General features: G+C 36.8%; 1 protein-coding gene across 1 annotated transcript; it reads right to left on the reverse strand.

Moving 5' to 3' along the window:
• Positions 1-458: 458 nt before the first annotated feature.
• On the reverse strand, positions 459-17833 carry LOC131436651 (uncharacterized). Its single transcript, XM_058605495.1, has 4 exons — positions 17607-17833; positions 3142-3294; positions 2820-3083; positions 459-2759 (listed from the first exon to the last, which is right to left on the reverse strand). The coding sequence occupies exons 1-4, from the start codon at positions 17740-17742 to the stop codon at positions 2125-2127; spliced, it is 1188 nt and encodes a 395-aa protein (XP_058461478.1). The 5' UTR covers positions 17743-17833; the 3' UTR covers positions 459-2124.
• Positions 17834-19502: the final 1669 nt, after the last annotated feature.

Here is a 19502-nt window from a genome sequence, read left to right on the forward strand (position 1 = left end):
AATCAGGTTTATCGGGTTTGCAGATTTGGATAGTCGATTACCAAATAAATTTATTTCAGTTTCAGCGGTATTCGTTTTTGGATTCAAAATGTACCCCCAAATTCTAATTCGCACTACAATTTTTCAAAGATGTCTACACACTCCTCAGGTGAATTTAACTGATTACGGCTACACCGATTTTAGAATTCCGGTTCCAGTATAGAATCGTTTCTCAAAGCTCAATCATTTTTTTCAAAAAGGCCAAATCGAACTTCAAAAACAAAAATTCAAATTTAAGGACTTAAGGTCCCATACAAAATTGGTGAATTTATCCGATTCTGGAATTACAGATGATGAGTTTTTAAAATTCATACCGATATAGAAGATGTAAATTGTTTGGCGTATATTATGGCGTATTGATATTTTGTGATCGGATTTGACGACTAGATGCCGAAAGGAATGTTTGAGGTCGTTCCGAACTTAATTATCGTGACTCCTTATTCGTTAAAATTGAAACCCTTTCCAAACAATAAGCATGTTGTGGGAGGTTTTTAGAAATATAAATAAACCGTGCAGTGGATTTCAAAACGTCCTGAAACAACGTTTTCTAGCATCTATTCTTCAAATCCATTCCGTAAATATCCACATTGAAAGAGTTTGAAAGAAATATTATTAAACCGGAACTCACCATCTTGAATTCAAGAACCACCTCAAACTTAATTTTCCGGTATCTACTTATTAAATCCGTTATGAAAATATCCACAATATAAGAGTTAGCAAGGAATATCAATAAACCGGAAGTCGCCATCTTGGATTCTGAATAGAGTTAAAAAAACATTTGCCGGCTACTATTCGTCATATCAGTTATCAGTTAGCCATATCACAAATTTTCATATTTTGCTAAAACCTCTTATTACGAAGTAGGGTCGTAAGAAAAGTTTACGGTATTTGGGATTGGTTCGTAAAAAGAGTTACGCAGATCGATTGCTTCATAAATGTAGGGTTGGGTTCAATGCACATGCTTTTCAAGTATTTCTATCACCGTAACATGAGCTACGATCCATTCGAATTTTGCATCGAAGACTTACACAAATAGAGTAGGAGTTTTTTGGTATATTTGTGCATTCATTTCGGAAAAATATTGATCCCTTGATAGTTTACATATTTTCATTTCTTTACTACTGCATTTATTGCTCTACAAAAACAACTTTGGAAATAAAAAACCGAAAACTCTTCTGTTGGTTATTACTAAGCTGAAATCTAATATTCCTTACCGTTAAAGCTTGGTTGGTTTTCAGCTTCACGGTACAGGAAGCAGCTATTGTTTTGAATGCACTTTTCGAGCTAAAATCAAATTCAATTACAACATAATAGTGGCATGTTGACGATGGTATGATGTAATAATGATTGTAATAAGTGGGTGATTGAACTTGACACCGAATTGTTTGAGGGTTTTTTTTAGTTCGTTATGTATTATGTGAATCGAAATTATGTTAATGACACGATGCTAGAAACAGATTGAAAAAGTAGCTTACTGTTGAAAGTTATTCAAATTGATTTTGATGTTGGTCTAACGAAACGATCATTAGTTTATCTGATCTACACAGAAAAAAATTATGAATTTTACAGGTGACATGACTTCACAAACGATGCAATTCATAACTACTTAACTTGTCAACTGTGCCGCTGTGTAAGTTCATATGCATCAATTATTCATTGAGCAGATATGTGCTTCTCTGGCTCAGTTGATTAAGTGGCGTGCTTTGTGATCTATTGTTTCTGGGTTCAAGTCGCGCTGTGGCTATCGATTTTTTGTGTTTTATTTCGGTCGATTTCAAGCAATGAAATTTTCAAATCACACGATTTTACATGTTTTTGAATATAAATTTGTGTGAAATACGGCGCTCCATTTATGTGCGTCTTACAGGATGTAAAATCACAAGATTTTTTCGAACTGTGTAGATCTATTATGAATAAACTACTGTTGGTTCTATTATTATTATATAACGGCTATTTAGACCTGGCTTTGTGTTGCTCTAAGTGATGCTATAAATTCAAAATTCAATACAAAACGCATGAGAAAGTGATTGTTTGTAAACAAAAAAATAACACACTTGTCGGTACTTTCCAGTTGTCTATTTAAGTTTAATTACTAGTGCAAGGCTGCTGAACATAATCCAAACAGAATCCTCTGTTTTCCACGTCTATCGGTGACTCTATCGAATCCGTATGAAAAGCAAGCCGAAACGGCCTTATCGTAGACATTACCGTCCTTTCGATAGAACTCACTTCGGCGTTGAATGTCCCTCCGCAAATCTTATCTTCACAGGTACTGGCCATTGGCAAGCGATCGGCCACTTTTGCACACGGAATCATCAACCAATCGTTGGTGCAGGAATTCGGTGTGCCCTGAGTGCCTCCACCGACCATTGCCTGAACGGGGCTGTTGGAGTTTCCGGACAATGTGAAAGTCCGCGAACGATTTCGATTCATATCCGGACAGGCCGTGTATTGTATACTACAAAAATTTCGCTCCGTTCGAATGCATATGCTGTAGTCCTGATTCGACAGCTGACGACCGCTAGTAGTATCGAAGTTGAAACTCTTGACCCGTCCACTCACCCCGGTAAAATACTGCAAGCAACCTTGCTCTGCTTTGGACACCGCTCCGCAGGGCATTTGGGAAATTCGAATCCGCCAAGATCGTGGATAACTAGGTCCGCTTGTGATTACTGTTAAAATTATAGGATTACTTTGCCCCATACCAGCATCGATATACACTGGAAAAATATAAATCAAATTGTGTATATGATGAATTGCAAAAGCAAGACAGTACTTACTGTGATCTCCGTTCGATGTTCCACAAATAGTTGGCGCTGGGCTGCCACCAGAAACCAGAAATTGATCGTTATTGCATATGTGGTTAACAATCTCTGGTCCGTTGATGGAAAACTGGTCGAAGTCTAGTCGAATCTGACAGATGTCGGGATGCATTTTCAAAATCGTCAACTGACAGCTTCCCGTCCCGTCAGTAGTGTCAGGGTGGTTCGGATTTACGAAGTAGGTACCATTTTCTCGAGCAACTCCTCCACATGAGGCCATAACTGGGAAATACAAAGTTTAAATTTTATGTTTTAACAGTGATTCTAGTTCATGACTTACAAATACAACAAGTTCCGTAGCCACCAGCGCACGGTCCAGCTGGGATACCGCCTCTCAAGACACATTCATTGTTTGGCTGACACGATCCGTACTCGCCCGATGATGCAGAACATAATCCTTGTCCCCATTGAAAAACGGTAAAAATTGGAAGAACTGTCTCAGAAAGAAAAATTGGGTGAATATTGTGAGCATTTGAAAAAAAAAATTAGTCAGTAAACCATTGCATAACGGGGCTTTTACAATTGTGTACCTTGAATCGATTCCGTAATAACTATGTTTTCAATCAATAGCTATAACTCATTTTAGAACCGAATCCTAAATAACGTTATGTTTTTTTATGAACCAAATCCCAAATAACGTAAGCTTTTTTTACGAACCTTCTTTCGTGCAAAATAATTTTTGCTTAAATGCAAACTATTTCCGAGTAATTGATATTCCATGGGAACCACTACAATATGGGTATTTATGGAACGAGTTTGAAGAGTACTAAAAATGATTGGTGTCGTTCGCAAAATCCAAAATGGCAACTCCCGGAACGTTTATTTTCCTTGAAAACACTTAGAATATGGGTATTTTTGAACGGATTTAATTAGTAGGTACTGGAAAATGGTGTTCCATTTCTGAAATATCCATATTGTAAGGGTTTTCAAGAAATATCAACAAACCGGAAATTACCACCTTGGTTTCCCGGCATCTGTTCTGTAAATCTATTCCAAAAATACCCATATTGTAAAGGTTCATTAATAATAATAAAAATAAACCGGAAGTAGCCAACTTTGATTACGAAACGGTCTCAAACATAGCTTTCCGGTACCTAGTCATCAAACCCGCTCAGAGAACACCTTATTATAAGTGTTTCAAAAGAATATAAACATACCGGAAGTCGTCATCTTGGATTTTGGATCGACCTCTACGTCGTTTTTCGTACCTACACATTCAAACCGTTTCGAAAATACCCATATTGTAAGGGCTTCTAAAGAATATCAATGAACAGGAAGTCGTTATCTTGGATTTCAGAACGATCTCAAACATTCTTTTCCGGCACCTATTCATCAAATCCATACCGAAAATAATAAAACCAACAAGGTACAGGTTGATAATAGTAAATGAATAAAATACCGAAACTTGTGGAAAAGTATCCTATTGAACATTCGGTGATCTTTTTTAATCCGTAGAACTGCTCTGCCATTGAGTTATTTTGGAATGCAGAGGGGGTCCAAGGGGCTGTGAATAGTTAACTACCCAACGAAAACGGAATCACTCAGGACGGTGTACTTCTCACCTGTACGGCAGTCCGTGGTGTAATGATAGAATACGTTGTTCTATGATATATTGGACCTTGAGTAGTTGTCACACCGCAATGGTCATGGCTTGCTATGAATTGATAATTAAATATCAGTCTGTTCCCAAACAGGGGCCTTGGCCCCTCCCGAAATCATACACTTTCATCAGTTGGTTTGATACATACTATTAATGTATAAATAGATATATAAAATTTATACATTTAAAATTTCACTAAAGCCTGTTTATATTAACCAATGAAGCCTTGTTCATTACTGGTAATATAAGCCTAATTTCAAATTTTTGGACTACTATTGCCGGTATCGGAATAGCACAGTAAATTGTTAAGGCCCTAAACTAATAAATCCTATTTTTTGAAATAGTCTTCATCACAGTTCATAGAGTTTGGTCACCTTAAATGATAGTTTGAAATTTTTAACAGTTCAATTCGAATAAAATTTTATAAAAACCATGGTCTCTCGTTTGAGCCTACATTTGTAAAAATCGGTTTAACTTTTCATGGAATAATTGCGATGTTCCGTTTTTTCGAAGTTTTTGACTAATGTTATCGGTACTTCCGGAACCACCGGAAAGTGGGAGCCGGTACGGCCAAAGCCAGTTTATTTAACCATAAATTATCAAAACCTATAATCCCTGGTCATATTATCAGCATGGGTCCGAAAAATTAAAATATCTCTGGTATAATTTTGTTGTTTCTAACGATGGAAAAATGGTTTATAAATCGCAGAGCACCATGTCACCATTTCAAATGTTTATCGACGTATTTAGGAAAAAAAAACACCGTTCATGATTATTTTAAACGTTATGAAAGGTAAAGTTTCCAAAAACGATCCTACAACAAAGCAGAATATGATTCGTGTATACAATAAAACCTGAACAAAAATGACTAAGAGATACGGAAGAAGATTAAGAGTTGCCGTAACAACAAGCCTCGTCATATAGCAGCAGTATTGGCTGCCATGGCCCCTACCGAAATCAGAAACATTGACAAAAAAGTTTGATAAATACTTTGGGGCTATTGATCTTGTAGATTACACCGTAAGATAGAGGCTTTGAGAGTTTCGTGATGGTCGAAATTCCACTGCCGATAAAGCCCGTAGCGGCAGGCCCTACGAAACGGTTACACAGAACAGTGTCACTACATAAAATGGAAATTTAAACCAATGTGGTAGAAACAGGCGGGGCTGATGCACTTCTCTCGTGTTAGTGAAATTAACTTTGCTTTAGCAAGCCCAGTAAAACTGAAAAACTACGTGCTTGCTTTCGTCACACCGTTCGAACTAGTTGGCATTGTATCAAAGCATGCACATTTTTAGTGTATGTCGTCATACCGAAATACTGACAACGTTTTGGTTACTAACGCAAGCAAGCCATGTGGTTTGCACCACCTGTTTTGTATCACATTTGGTTAAAACCGGGGTAAAATGAACGAAAATAATATTACATAAAATTGTAGTGGATGATCGAAAAGAAAAGGTGCGCGAGCTTACGACAGTTGAGAAAAAATCTGAAGACGAGAAAGATATCCTGCTGCTGGATCCCGCACATACTTATTTAGAACTAAACGGACGAACGCAAGCGCGCTTCGAATTCATGTTATTCTGGATACATTATTATACGACAGAGAACAGAATGATTACCCGATAATGAACAGAAGTTGTGCTTCAAAGTGGCACGAGTGCCTGGAAGGGGGACTGAAAGGCTCGGAATGATCATGATATCAGTTTTCAAGGATTGTAATAGTATACTTTTGAAGGACTATCTTGAAACAGAGAAAATACAAGTATTAGCGTGCATTAGTGGTGGGATAAAATACCGAAATCGTTGTGAAATGGCCTTACATGAAGCACAAGGGCATCGCTACCATGGTTAAAAGTCGACAGTTTAGAGTTCCCATCACGTGCTCAACCACCAAACCGAAACCAGTATAGCCAAAGAAACTTTTGTAGTTTGTATGACCATCTACAAATATGGTTTACAAACTTAGAAAATGTTTTAGTCTTGTGGATTATTGTGCTTTATAAATGGGCATTTTGAAACTCTTAGAGATGTGTGACCGAAGTGGCATGACAGTAAACGTTAAGAAACATAATGCAATAACCTTTTATAGGGCACAGGCACAAATTTTATTTAAATTCTCATAAATGATAGTTCCAGTGGAGAAGTTTGAAGTATTTGTTAAAAACGCCGGTAAAAGATTCTCTGAGAATTAGGTGCATGAGCAATCCTCTGTAATACTTTTTTTCTGTGGGCCCCTCCCAAAACGAAAACCTGGGTACGGGCCTGGTCTTTATACGTATAATGGTCAGAATGTCGAAAAATCTAACAGTCAATCGACGCAAAGATGAGATCGTGGTGTCTGTTATCTGTTATCAACAGAATGAGTTGAGAGCACTCCTCATTGTAGTAAAATATCGGTTCTTCACTTACGAATGACAATAAATGAGCATCGCTTCAAAATATGCACTCTTGGTGCTAGGACGAAGCATATCAGTGCTAAAGTCTCCAAGTAGAAAAATTGTCTCATAGTGAACAACGAAATCAACCAGTTTCTATGCCAAAAAGGAAGAGCAGTCATATTCGGAATATCTGTACATCGCCAAAAGCAATATCTTTGGGCCGATTATTCGAGCTTGAGCTGATCACTCCAGAGTTCTTTGATTAGTATCGGTGCCGCTCAAACCCGAACGTAAATCGACTATGGACTGGGAAGGGATGTTAGTCCAACACTTGTTGTTATCAGAGCTAATAAAAGTCATTTTCATCGACTCAAAATAGACGAAAATGACGAGAAATAAATATCACACACTTAAGTTGGATTACCGATCTAAGCTGTTCTAGCCTCGGTAGCTGAGCTTTACAGTAAACATATCATTTTATCACAGCGGTACCTTAAGGTATGTTTATTTGTGCTGATATATCAGTAGAATGAGAATGTTCGGTAGTTCCGCTGGTTTAAAACATTCAATGGTTCACACTTGGGTTTATTTTAACATTCTCTAAGGATTGTGTTATAATCAAATGAATCAGTTTTCAAATCAAATTAATCAGTTTTCATTTTTTGTACCTTTTTTTCCTTCGATTTAGTTCCATGTTTCTCATGTTTTAAGTTAGAAATAGAAATTTTATAGCACTCCGTATACTGTTGTGCTTGTTTCGGTAAGGTGTAGCTTCCAGGACTTATAGTTTTCTCGTTTTTTTCTATTTCGTTATCTTTCAAGTTTGAGGACGCTACGTCTGAAGCCTTCGTCGTGAAAGTTAAAAACTATTGCCTGGTGATTAATTTCTAAATCAAATTTCCTTAACATCAGATAAAGAAAAAAAATGATTTCAAAAAGCTGGAAACGTATTCTACCATCTGAAATTATAAAGAGATTTTTTAATTTATAGTTATAGTTTATCTTTCATTTATATAGATTATATAGACTTAATCTTTTTATCTCGCCACATTGAAACTGTAAAAAACGTGATTATTCCACCTAGCAGTGAGATGATACCTTTTTTTCATCAATCAGCATGTGTTTTTCGCGTGAATGTTCTTCGTTGTGTTTAGTCTACATTAAATTATTTTAATGACCGTCATTTTTAATTAATTGTTATTAAATTTTTGGAAGAGCAACACGAATCGAAAATAGAAATTGTATGAACCTTAAAATTATTCCTTTCAATCTAAGCTTGTGATAATCGATTAAGCATTCTATGAGTTGTAGAAGTGGGTTCCTCTTTAAAGTTTTTGTCCTTATTTATGGTACTTCCAGAAACGGTATTCAGAGACCAGCACAACCAAAAATGTTTCGTGTGTTCATGAATTAGTATGACGAATTTTTGTTTATTAAATTCGGTTTGGCATTCTTTTAGCTTCTCTATTCGCAATACTTTCGAAAACGGAATTCGGAAATCGGTGTAGTCGAAGTCAGTTAAATTCGCCTAATGGATTGTTAACCATTTCATCAGATTCGAAATTTTTGAAAACCAGTTAACTGAAATAAGTTCGACTTCTGAAATCTGGGAACGCGATAAACCCGATACATTTGTGTGAAATCTCCTCCTGTATCTCCTGAATCGGAAGTCGAATCTGATTAAAAACAAGCAGTTTTTTGAGACCTCAAGATCTTTTATTGGAATGTTAGATTGGCGGAATCGGTTCAGCCATCTACTTGCAAAATGGGTGACATTGTTTTAATTTTATTAATATATCATGCTGTTGTTCCGGAACCAGAAATTGGATCCAAATGGAATACAGAAACCTTATATGAGAGCATAGGACTGTTCATATCAGACTAAGTTTGTAGAAATCAGTTAAGCTATTTCCGAGGAAAATTAATGAAATTACTTCTCACACATAAATTTGCTTATCTCGACGAACTTCTTTGAATGGTATTACGGTGTAAGAAGTTGTGTTCTTCCAGTAATTATCGTTTCAAGCAGTATAAATCAATATAAATATGAAATTGTTTTGAATTTGAAAATACTGTCACCTTTCTAAAACATGCATATGTCGTGTTCGAACGATTATGTTGTCAAAGACGAACCGTGCTAAAATTGAAACGTCATGAAACAGTTGCATGAAACTGTATTGAAAATCGTGTTTTATTTTGATCAGAATCATCGCTTTATCATCAAGCACGTAAAACTCCTACTACTGCAATAAGGCGATAAGTCGCTTACGCAAAAATATCGATATCTCCGTTAAAAATGGATGGATTTTGACAATCTATGGCTTGTTGGATAGCTATAACTGTGCGGAACCTAAGTATAAAAACATATTTTGTTTTCAAAGTGAATTGTGACAGATATTATCAAAAAATTGAAAATTTTGACATAAAACTGTGTATAGCTCAAAAAGTAAACATCCGATCTCAAAACCATTCAATAGCTTTCAGGGTGACGGGGAGACATTTCATTTGCATAACATTCATTGGAGCAAACAGATAAAATGTATTGAAAGTTATGTGATTTGCATTGAAATTTTATCGGATTCACATAAATTGAATGGGTTTGTAATCAAATCGGGGTCATGTGAACTTTTTAATAATTTTTATATGATTACTATTTTTAGTATACGAAAACTACTAGTCCTTCCAGCTAGGAACATACAACAGACTAAGACAAGCCACTTCTAAGAACTGATTCTTATTTAGTTTTTACAAAAGTAAAATTAGTAAGCATAGTCTTTACATAAAAATATTTTTCAATGATTTTAAATTTTCTAGTTTTGATTGTGTAGTAATTTCTTTACTTGAAGCTAACCACCTAGAGCATGAGAAAATAAAAAATATACTGCATTTCGATCAAGAATATTAAAGAAGACAACGACATAATTCAGCAAAATCCTTTATAAGAGTGTAATGATTTCAACAATTGCAAAGACAACAATTGAATCTAATAACAGGCTTGCAGGGTCTTCAAAACCGTGCTGTAAAAACGTATTTATTTCGATTTCAAAAATTTTATACCACTAGTTCGAATCCAGACACTAAACTGTCCCGAGTCCTACGAATCTGTTTCAACAAATCCATAGGGAACACAATCCTAACGTGAATGAGAGTCCACACCAATCATCCGCTCAAACTCATTTATCATCCGATTGATCAAGCCGCAAATCCTAAATCGAATCAAGGCGGTTCTCCGTTTCCTTTCGATCAAATTATTCGCCTCCCATGTAATTGAGTCGTAAAACATACTTCATCATTTTCGTTTCTCTGTGTCTTCAAACAGTAGTTAAATCACCGGCAGCCTCCGGCTCAGCTTATTCCGGGGCTTATTGGATATGACTTGCCAGCCGAACCAGCCGAGCGTATCAACCAGGCAGAGTGGTTCGACAAAGTCAAACAAGAGCATTTCTCACTTCTACCATACTTGCCCTCAGTTCTGACAGCTAGTAGAGTGAAGTGAAAGCATCTTCCCACCTACCCCCTCCCAAAACGCAAGAAGTAACGTGCGAGGAATACACGGCATGCCTGGCGTGACTGCCTGGTTTCCATAGGCAGGATATCATTCCATACAGCAGCGAGCGACAGCCTTGGCTTGAATGCACAAAAACAAGATGATGGTCGGAAGTTAGGACACGAAGCTTGAAAGGAAGTGTGATTATCTGGCCTGGCGCCATTACACAAGATTGAAGACTCCAAGAGCCTGGGAAGGCGTTAACGAGTGCGATATTCAATGGTTGTATACCGCCCAACCCCACCGCCAACATGTGAGAGGCGCGCGTTTGGAACACTTTTTTTTTCTTTACTTGTGTTTGGATACTCCCTCCTGCAAACTGCTATAGAAGGTTAAGAGTGTGGCCTCAGTCATTAATCATGCCCGGGGTGTTGTGTTTGCTCAAGAACAAGTACGAACGGAACAAACTCATGCTGCCGTTATGATTCTGGGCATGGTTCGACCCAAAGCTTCCAACAAAAAAAATGTCATGTTTGAAGATTCACTTTGTTTTTCGTGGAAGAAAATCATTACTTCGAATAATTGGACGATAATGAGGATATAGCGGAATTGTCTTTAAAGCAAAATATAAAACGAATCCAATTCCAAAAGGACATCACCTCGAGAAGGATAACATGTAGGAAAATATGAAATGTAGAGATGAATTTGCCTCAATATTAATTTTGAAAATGTACGGACCTGCATGCGTTTTCTTCGAAACGTTCTAACTCACAATCTGTAAATTGTACACAAATAGAATAGCTGTTTCCTCAAAACTCCAAGTACCAAGAGGGTAAAAAGTTACGCGGACTATCAAGGGTACCATGAAGAGTGGAAATGCTAATTTTGACTAGTTCCTGATAGATTCAACAATATGAACGTTTTCTTCACGGTGTTATTTAAAATTTTAACAAATGTTAATTTAGCTCCGTGGATAATTTTTGAATACTTAGATACATTTGTTATAGTGATAGTTTCAAGTTTGTTATCACTATAAGTAAAGTTTATTTGAAAGCGCGTTGTAAAACATTTAACTAAAATTAAACTTCGCTCGAGAGCTTGAAATTCCCAAAGCGGTCAGAAAAAGTGTAAACCAAAGTCTTTTGAAAAAAAATAGTGGGAGAGCTTATGTACTTTGACTGACCATATATCTGTCATTAGTTGTCCGATTTCCAAATTGTACGATCATTCGACAGATGAATCTATCACAAAACAAATTAACTGCAGTATTTTTAATTCAATTTTGTTAGTAAAAGTTTTTATTATAAACGTAATCAAAAGTCCAAATATCAGTAATGGAAAACATCGTATCCGTGTTAAAAGTTTAAATTCAACGCGATGATATTTGTATTTTTATAAACCAATATATTGCATTGGACCCAACGAACGACGTCAGCCGGGTCTAAATAAACGATATATAATAATGATAAGATGGTATTTGTTACCAATAAAAAAAACTGTTTTATCCCACCTAGTGGTGCAATAATGTCTTTCTCAAATAACTCATATTTTCATCAATATTACTAAAGGTTCCTTCAGAAAACTTTTATTTGAATATTGAATAGGAAACAAAAATGTTCGTTTGGGCATGCATTAGCATATCCTTTTCAATTTTAAACAGTTTTAACCCAAGCAATACTTTCTCTCATACAGAAAGGTTATGCAATAACTGTGGAAACCGACATTTGAACCAGGTGTCATAAACCATTCGACTCAGTCCGTCAAGAACGCAAATTTTTTGTATGTGTATGTAACATTTTTTTGAACTCACTTCTCTCGGAGACGGCTAAACTGATTTTCATGAACTTAGATTTAAATGAAAGGTCTTATGGCCCTATACTAAATTCCTGAATATTATATTATTGAATAAAAAAAAAGTTCCTGAATCTCAATCGAGCCCGACTTCCGGTTCCGCAATTACAAGGTGATATGTGTAAAAAAATGAAAATAAGTGCAATAAATTTCCTCAGAGACAGATGAACGCATAAACTTATAATCAAATGATTTCAGCTATCCTGGTTCCAGTTTTCCGATTCTGGAAGCACCGGAAATAGCGGTTATATATTCTCACTCACTTTTCTCAGGGAGGACTTGACCGATTTGCACAATCTCAAGTTAAAATGAAAGGTCTTATAGCCTCATATTGAGTTCCTGGATTTTTTTGCGGTTCCGACTTCCCGCTCCGGAATTACAGAGTGAAGATTGTTAAAATATACATACCGTCATTAAAAGCGCCAAAGTAAAACACCTAACTCAAATCAAAACTATTCCAATCGGTAGTCATTGTCATTAGACAGGCAAATAAATTAATTTCGGCCTTTATGATTCCCGGTTTTCGATTCACGACCGAAGATTATAGCCGTAGACTCTACATTTAATCCCAGTCCCTTTTCTCGAACCGAATTCGATCATACCGGTTCCCGGATTCCGGTTTCGGAAGTACCTGCAATGGTGGAACTCACTTTGTTTTCTCAAATATGCCAAACAGTGTAAGTTATATTAGTTTATGGACAATCCAAAATAGTTTGTAGAATACATCATATTTATACATATATGAGTATATGTGAGATATGAGGATTAAAACTATGATCGGTATCTATCGGGGAAAACAGATTAGAAATCTGACATGCGAATACAACAAGAGAACCATGAACATTTTAACGCAGAGACGAGACTCGAACCCGTAGCTAACTCCTAACCGGGAACATTGTTTTACCAATTAAATTACCCTGCATATGAAAACACATGAAGAGAAAGTCTAATTAACTAGACGGAACCCAAACATGTTTCGCTGTGTTTGGTTACTACGGCATTCACTTTCCGTCTAGTCAATTAGACTTTATCTTCATGTGTTTTCATATGCAGGGTAGTTTAATTGGTAAAACAATGTTCCCGGTTAGGAGATAACTACGGGTTCGAGGCTCGTCTCTGCGATAACATTTTCATGGTTCTTATTAAATTGTTGTATTCGCATGTCAGTTTTCCAATCTGTTTTCGCCGTTAGATACTGATCATATTTAAAACTAGCTCTATGTCTTAACAAAGACTAAAACACAAATCAGGATTAAAACTGTTTTTTTTTGTATTTTCGACGCTTTGAAATTTTAAACTCATCTCGCCCTGTTGTTTTGGAATTGGAAGTGAGATCCGAACAAAAAAAATGAAAATATGTGTTCTTACTTTTCTCATAGATGGCGTGACTGATTTTCAAAACTTAGGTTCAAATAAAAGGTTCCGTGGTCCCATACGGAATTACTGAATTTCATCTGGATCCCAGCTCCTGATCCGGAGTTATAGGGTAATTTATACCATCATTGAAAAGGGCAGAAAAACTTTAAAAAAATTCTAAATCGACATCAAATCTTCTCCAATTGGTAGTTTTTGTCAGTAGACGGCCAAACAAACCGATTTCGGTTATTTTCTCAAAAATCGAAGAAAATTATTTTGAAGAATACCACAGTATTATATATGATAATATGATTGATATGAGAAATGCATCATTACACCACTAGGTGGATTAAAACAGGCTTTGAGCTTTCGACCACCATTTCCGGTACTTCCGGATCCGGAGGCTGTTTGGCCAGCAACTATCATAACCAATAAATTGAAACAGCTTTGAACCATATTTAGAAGGATTTTTAACGTTTTTTTGCATTATAGCTCTCTACATTTAAAACGGGTTGCAATTTCATACACACTATCCTGTATTTCCGGAACCGGAAGCCGGATCTGGATAAAATTCTATTTTATCCTTTTCTGAAAAATTTGAGTGATTTCCGGTTTGGAGCACACAAGCACTTTTCCGGTACTTCCGGAACCAGGAACGATGATCCGGTATACTCAAAGTCAACGTATTAAATCATAAATCAACCATACTTGCCTAATTGAAGAATTATACTGCTATTTAAATGTATTATGTATGAAAACAATGTTCATCCCGGGTTGGCGGTTCAATGCATAGGTATGGTCTTACAAACCAGTTGATCTATGTTCGAGCCCCGACCTGGAAGGATTCGTAGTGTCAGTAGGATCGTAGTACTAACCATGCAATAATTCTGTACGCTAAGAATCGGCTGTGAAGTCTGTTGAAACAGAAGGTCAAATTCCTCTACAGGAATGTAATACCCAAGGCTTATGTATGAAAACACGCTCCTGTGAATGAAATTTTGATATTTATCAACCTGTCATTCCGGAACCGGAAGTCGTATCTGTATGAAATTTGATAGAGTTATATGGGATTGTAAGACCTTTCATTTGTACCTAAGTTTGTTAACATTGGATGATCGGTCTCTGAGAAAATCAAGTGCATTTTTTCAGTTCCTTTTGCACATTTTATTCAGTAACTCTGGTACCGGAAGTCAGATCTAAATAAAATTCGTCCTATGGAACTATAATTTGAATCTAAGTTGAAAAAATCAGTTCAGTCATCTTCGAGAAAATCAATTGCACATTTTTGTTACATACATACATGCAGACACACACATACATTTGACGTACTCGACGAACTGAGTCGAATGCCCTTCAAAAGTCAGTTTCCACATTGATTGCATAGCCTTTCCATATTAGAAAGGCAAAAAATGCTTGTGACAATCTTATTTCAATTACAAACACAACCGGAAAAAACTATAGATGAATACAAAAAATTATTTGCCCAATTCAAACACAGAGCTTTCCGTTTAGCAAATTAAATTTTTCTAAATCAAGTTGTATCGATAATATCGCGATAAAGATGTAACATAGCCACAGTTTTTGCAATGACTAAGTGGAAACATATATTGAAGAAGTCAAATGAATAACAGGACTCAAACCTGCGTTCTTTGCAATCCATGCATACGCGTTTACCTTTTCCGCCACCCTGAGCTGTGGTAGAAACAGTTCTGCAACAGACCGAGTTGGTAAGCGTCCATCGAACAAATTATCTAAATCCTAGCCGCCTCACGACCGGTACCCTTGTATCCAAACATCTTCTTTGTTCATCAGACAACAAAAATTATCTTTTTCACTCTATACCTATTTTCCGCTCAAGCACTGGGTAGAAGAGTATTTGTAGTCAGTTGTTGCCTTCTCTACTGCGGCAGTCGCTACCGTTATTGAGTCGATTTTGCAATATTGTTGGTCTTGAATCGTTTTGACCTTACAACGATCCAAAATACTTTGTTCATTTGTACTGGATGATACTCCAATTTTAGAATAAGTAGTCAACATCACCCTCCTCTTCATCTGTCCTTAGTTGAAGTGTCGCCTGTCGTTTTCAACAGTATGTTAGATGAAACCTTTTTTTCTTATTGAACTGGACTGGAAATTTTTACTTTTCAAAAGCACTGTAATTTTGCTGTCACAATTTGGTCTGAGATCGTCTCTTACGCAATAAATAGGTTCATTCCCAAGAAGGTATGTCGTGCATCAACGAATCCACCTTGGTCCAACTCTACATTAAAATACTACAAGTCAACCAAAAGTTTAGCACTCAGGAAATTCTCAAAACGCCCTTCCGTTCAACTGAGGAATTATTAACTGTACTACAACACTCGGTACAAAGATTTGAACAAAGCGCTATACCTTGCACATCTACGCCGAATTCAAAATAACCTAAAAATTAAACCGAAAAACTTTTGGAACCATATCAATACTCAACGGAAAGAGCCTCCTCGTACCATTATCAATAATGTTCAATACCTCTCTACGTACCGGAGAATTCCCCGATCCGTGGAAAAAATCATTTATCTTGCCTGTGTTCAAAAAAGGCGACAAGCGACAAACATCCAACTACAACTCAGCACGGTTTTATGCCTGAACGATCTACATCTTCAAATCTTGTGTCTTACACATCATTTATCATCCAGTCATTACAAGCGCGACTACAGGTCGACGCTATATACACGGATTCAATGACGCACTTTTGGCCTGGCTTCAGTCTTACCTAAAAAATCGTGACAAAGCAGTAAAAATTGGTACCTGTATTACCACGTCTTTCCGAGTGAGCACCGAGTTGTACCTCAAGGCAGTCATCTCGGACCCTTCATATTTCTACTTTATTTGAACGATCTAAATTTATCGCTGAAGTGCCTAAAACTATCATTCGCCGACGATTTTAAACTGTTTTAGCTCATCAGAGATTCCGAAGACACTGTATTCTTGCAGAAAGAGTTGGATAATTTTACTATCTATGTAGTGTGACGTGAATAGGATGGTATTGAACGCAACCAAATGCGTCGTTATCTCATTCTCTCGTAAATGCTCAACAATTAGATCCAACTATACTATCGCTCAAACAGTTATTAAGCGGGAGTCCGTAGTCAAAGACCTTGGTGTTTTCTTTAATTGTAAACTAAGTTTCAAGGAACACATGGAATACATTATCACAAAAGCTTCTAAAATGCTTGGATTCGACCCTCATAGCCTTTCCAGCTACCAGGATTGATCTTGACCTGCTATCCGTTCGCCGTGATGTTTCGAAAGTAGTTTTTGTTTCTTAAATCAGAAATGATTTAATATTATCACGAATTGATTGTCCAGGTCTGTTACAAAAATGAATTTCGACATCCATCAATCCAGTCTTCGATACCAGCCATTTCTGAGGTTACCTCGTGCTAGAACAAATTATGCTTATACCTAACCTTTCCTCAGCATGTGTCACCTTTTCAACCGCTGTTCTGATGTTTTCGATTTCCACTTGTCGTGTGCTACTGCAAAAAGACGTTTCCTGAATACTCTCTCTAGTTAGCTCTAAGTCTATCTACGATCTCAGAGACAGGCACAGTTATAGTTTTTATGTTACTTTATTTTTTTTAATTTATTATGTTGAGATAAAGATTAGCGATAGTTGTATTTTTAAGCCAAAAAAGTATCTGTTGGATATTTGTAATCTGTTGATACAACAGACGAGAAGGTTTTATGCCTTTTGGAGAAAGAGATTTAAAGAATGTCAGCTCCAGCGGGCTTTTCCCGGCTCCAAACAAATAAACAAATAAATCCTGGTACTGTAACAAGTAGACGACAGAAACGCACAAACTCTGAAACATGCCCTCTCATCCTTGTGGATTATTTGCCTGTTCGTTTTGCCCTTCCAGAATTTGAAAAAAAACACATCTTTCTTACAGAGTAACCTTTCCTTGTCTATATTATGCTTATAAAGCTATCCACTTTCACGGCATAAACTCTGTGTGCATGACGCAAGAGACGTACACGTTTTACGCGGTAAATTGAAAAAAAAAATTTAGAAAACCCATCATACTTACATCTTCGGTCTCTGATGGTGGTGCCGGCTGAATTCGGGTGAACTTTCGGTATTGGCGTTATTCCTGTTACTTCTGCACCAAGCCACCAAACTCCCACAACAATCCAAATTTGCAGCATCCTTTCGATTCTGAACATTGCTTCGAACACTTGCGTTATATGTCAATATATGGATTCAATATTGTAACATTCACATTATGGTGTCAAAAACGACCTAAACGAGACACAACTTTACTGACGCGCGTGCAATGATACAATAACGTTAACTGCGTGGCGCAAGGTAAATAAAAACAATCATTTTAATCACTTCTGGCGCCTGCTTCACGGCTCATGCACATTCGTTGGTTTTTCTCGCTCGGCGTTGGTGCTTTCCACTGTATTGTCACTTCCCGTTGGTGCTCGGCAAAAGCTAATCACGATGAAACGCATTTGATAACATCTACCGCTTTCAAAACTGGAACAAACGCTAGATGAAAATCGATTTTCAATTTCATTGATGTGCTAGTTCCGAGCCCCTACGCAAATGTCGAGTGAAGATTTCATTTAAGGTTTGTGCGATAAAAGTGCAGACCTGTATGGGAATATCGAATAAAATATTTATTTCAAACATAAGTTGAGCATATTGAACACTGGAAATGGGTGTTGAAAAGTCCAGCTTAAAAACGAAAATCATACAAAGCCATGTGTCGAAAAACGATCTTGAATAAAAACAAGGAAGTTTGTTCGGTCTTCAACTATCATATCCTTAAAATTTAAACGATTTTGAATAACCAAATTCAGACGAATCTCTCCCGATCTCTTGAACAATGCTCTAAATGATGGTTTTATGTTTTGAACACACTTCAATCTGCAATTCCGAAACCGGAAGTAAGATGCGGATGAAATTTAACAGCTGTATATAGAGCTTTAAGAACTTTCAGTTTTAGAACTGATACTACCGGAACCAGGAACTGGGGTTTTTTGACCAATAACTGACATAACTTTCAAATAGGAGCAGTTTGGATACAAAATTAGAAAAAAAATCCCTTTCTTGCTTCGTTGCCCTGAATGACGGAGGATTCTGACTACTATTTACGGTACTTCCGGAACCGGGATCTAATAACCGATATCTCCTAAATCAATGTTTATGGCCAATACCTAAAAAGTACCATTTAGTTTGTCATTTAGACGTGATGAGCTCAAAACGTGAGGTGAACTGTTCTCCGAAGGCGGCTCTCAATTTAGTCATTGTTTCGCATGCCGTGTGGGGTGTGGTACCGTCTTGTTGAAACCACATGTCAGTCATGCCTAACTATTCCAGTTTGAGCAAAAATCATCATCACGTCAATCATCACACAGTAGCGCTCGACATTCACAGTAATGTTCCTCCCATCGACGCCTTTGAAAAAGTACGGCCTATAATTTACACCAAACAGTGATTTTTTTGGGATGCATTGGTAACTCTTGCAATGCTTCTGGCTGGTCTTCACTCCAGATGCGACAATTTTTCTTGTTGATTTATTCATTCAACGAGAAATGAGCTTCGTCGCTGAACACAACTTTTCGATAAAAATGTGGATCCGTCTTCAACTTTGTCAGCGCCCATTCACCAAAAGTTAGACGTTGTAAGTCGATTCATGATTAAATTATATATCAAACTGAACAAGTTTAACAATGACACAAGACACGAATCACACGTGATCTGTCAAAAATAGTGTTGCCAAAAAGATGCCAGCAAAAAATCACCATTCACGTTTATTTGAAATCTGTCATTTAAATCTAAGTTTGTAAAAATCAGTTCAACCATGTACAAGAACGTGAAGTGCTTATGTTCTGTAATTATTTCTACATATAACCTAGTAACTCCGGAGCCGAATGTCAGATCTGGATAAAAATCAAAAGCGTTCTATGGGAAAGCA

Source organism: Malaya genurostris, chromosome 3 (assembly GCF_030247185.1).
Source record: "Malaya genurostris strain Urasoe2022 chromosome 3, Malgen_1.1, whole genome shotgun sequence".
Lineage (NCBI taxonomy): Eukaryota > Metazoa > Arthropoda > Insecta > Diptera > Culicidae > Malaya > Malaya genurostris.

Coding starts and splice junctions, on each gene's coding strand:
- LOC131436651 (XM_058605495.1), bottom strand. CDS start 17,742: ATGTTCAGAATCGAAAGGATGCTGCAAATTTGGATTGTTGTGGGAGTT. Junction 3,295..17,606: donor CACCATCAGAGACCGAAGAT/GTAAGTATGATG, acceptor TTTCTGAGACAG/TTCTTCCAATTTTTACCGTT. Junction 3,084..3,141: donor CTACGGAACTTGTTGTATTT/GTAAGTCATGAA, acceptor TGTATTTCCCAG/TTATGGCCTCATGTGGAGGA.